We start from the raw sequence: 2,018 nt of genomic DNA on the forward strand, positions 1-2,018 counted from the left end.
GCCGGCGGCGAAGAGGCGCCCGCAGCGTCGTCGTCGACCACGGCGGCCGCCAGGGCGGACTGGGAAAAGACGAGCCTGCGTCCGTTTGTCGAGCTGTTTGAGCGGCACTGCAACGCCATCGCCAAGGAGTCGAGGCAGGCGCGCCAGCAGAGGTTCTCGACCGACTTCTAGAGCGACGAAGGCCTGCCTAGCCGTCGTCGCCGCAGATTGATACCCCGGAGCGCCCCGGAGTCGCCCTCCCCCCTTTGTCCCCCTCGTTCGCCGCCGTCATCATCATGTACAACAGCCACGCTTTCCGTTCGCAGACTCTCGCCCGCCCCGATTGCAACAGAGTGATAGAAACCAGACCAGCGGGGTCGGTGGACGTGGCGAAGAGAGAGGGAGGGTCGAGGCAGGGTGCTGCCCTCAGCTGGGCCACCTGCCAAGGCTACGCGCGACGCGAGGTCCTGCCAATTTCTGGCGCGACCCAGCCGACACACAGGCCAGGCCAGGCCAGACCGCCGAGACCCGGGCCTAGAGGGGGAGAGAGAGAGAGGAGCGCGCCAGACCATCCATCCTGGCCTGTACGACCCTGACTGCCCGTCTATCCTCGCTCGCCAGCCCCTGCTTCACCACCTCCCACCACCACCGCCAGCCGCCACCCTCGCCGAACACCGTCCAAGCTGCCAACGTCGACAACATCAGCATGCGATAGCCTCAGCTCCGCCTGCCTCATTCCACGCGCCCTCTCCCAAGCCGGACGCTCGCAGCACCTCCCGCCAGTCGACGATCCCGACGCGACCATCACCACCGTGGCCCGCTGCTCTGCTCTGCACGGCCCTGCACTGCCCTGCTCTGCTTTTATACGCCGCTGGTGCTCCTCCAACCCATCCAGCATCCCTGTCTACCTGGGTCGCCTGCTCTGCTCTGCACCGCGCCCCGGTCTCGGGCGAGCTTCGCGTCGACTTCGAACCCTACTCGTTTGCTCTTGCTCCACGCGCAGCGCAGCAAAGAGTGTAGCAGCAGCAGCAGCAGTAGCAGAGCACGAGCATCGGCGCTAGCTCGACTTACCTAGCTTCATTCGTGAACGACACGACGCCCCGAGTCCACACCGCCGATCCAGCAGCATCTGCACCAACGCCAGCAAACCGAGCACGGGCACCGGCGATCACCCTAGCCTGCCCCTGCCCACCGTCGCCCAGCATGCTGGCCTACCAAGAGGTCGCGACCGACGCCGACATCTTCCGCCCAGATGGCTTCATCGTCTTCTCGCGCTCCGATGGCGATCCGGAGTTTGTCCCACCCAACCTCGCGGTGCCCAAGCCCACCGACCACGAGGTCAACTACTACCACATCTTTGATCGCGACGAGGACAGGCATCAGTCCTGGAGGCTCGCCATCGGCGGCGCGCTCGCAGAGAGCTTCGGCCTGCCAAAAGGTGAGCTGAAGGGGTGGTCCGACGGTGACGCTGAGGCTGCTCTCTCGTCGCTTTCGGATGCTGACGGCTCTCCTCTCATTCTCTCCCCTCCCCGCCCGTCGCTCCACCCTGGCTGCCTTTGCAGTCTCTGCGGACAAAAAGGAGTGGAAGCTGTACGACTTTCCGGCCAACTATGATTTTGCAGAGCAGCGAAAGGGCCCCAAGCACAACGTCCGCACCGACCCGTACCTCTTTGGTGAGTCCTCGCCGCCGCGCCGCGGCGCAGTCCGATCGCTCCGACGTCTGGCGTCGCTCTGACGCCGGCTGCCGTCCTTCCTCCTTCCCCTTGCGACCTGCTGCTCCCGTCCTCGCCCCGCCCGCAGCCCGCAAGGGACACCGCTTTCGCTCGACCAAGGAGGCCATTCCGCACCTCGAGTGGCTGCTGCGCGACCCGGACCTCGAACCCTCCAACTGCCTTTGCAAATACTGCCACGGCGGCGCGCGCAAGTCGACGGGCACCCCGTCATCGTCGACGCCGAGCCGCGTGAAAAAGGCCGAGGCGGCGGCGGCGGCCAGGGCATCGCCATCGGTGCGCGCGACCAAGAAGCCCGCCGAGCCGCAG

General features: G+C 66.3%; 2 protein-coding genes across 2 annotated transcripts in view; both read left to right on the forward strand.

Moving 5' to 3' along the window:
* The window catches only part of PFL1_05620 (uncharacterized protein), a gene marked incomplete at both ends in the record, with an annotated part of 1,892 nt that extends 1,721 nt beyond the window's left edge, over positions 1–171 (forward strand). The window contains one exon of the mRNA XM_007883154.1: positions 16–171. Coding sequence (XP_007881345.1) covers positions 16–171 — 156 coding nt within the window. The remainder of the gene's footprint in view (positions 1–15) is intronic.
* A 1,011-nt stretch (positions 172–1,182) lies between these two features.
* PFL1_05621 (uncharacterized protein) overlaps positions 1,183–2,018 on the forward strand; it is a gene marked incomplete at both ends in the record, with an annotated part of 4,097 nt that continues 3,261 nt past the window's right edge. Inside the window, 3 exons of the mRNA XM_007883155.1 lie at positions 1,183–1,417; positions 1,542–1,652; positions 1,780–1,985. Of these exons, the coding sequence (XP_007881346.1) occupies positions 1,183–1,417; positions 1,542–1,652; positions 1,780–1,985 (552 nt within the window). The remainder of the gene's footprint in view (positions 1,418–1,541; positions 1,653–1,779; positions 1,986–2,018) is intronic.

The sequence above is a fragment of the Pseudozyma flocculosa genome (genome assembly GCF_000417875.1).
Source record: "Pseudozyma flocculosa PF-1 unplaced genomic scaffold scaffold00020, whole genome shotgun sequence".
Taxonomy (NCBI): domain Eukaryota; kingdom Fungi; phylum Basidiomycota; class Ustilaginomycetes; order Ustilaginales; family Ustilaginaceae; genus Pseudozyma; species Pseudozyma flocculosa.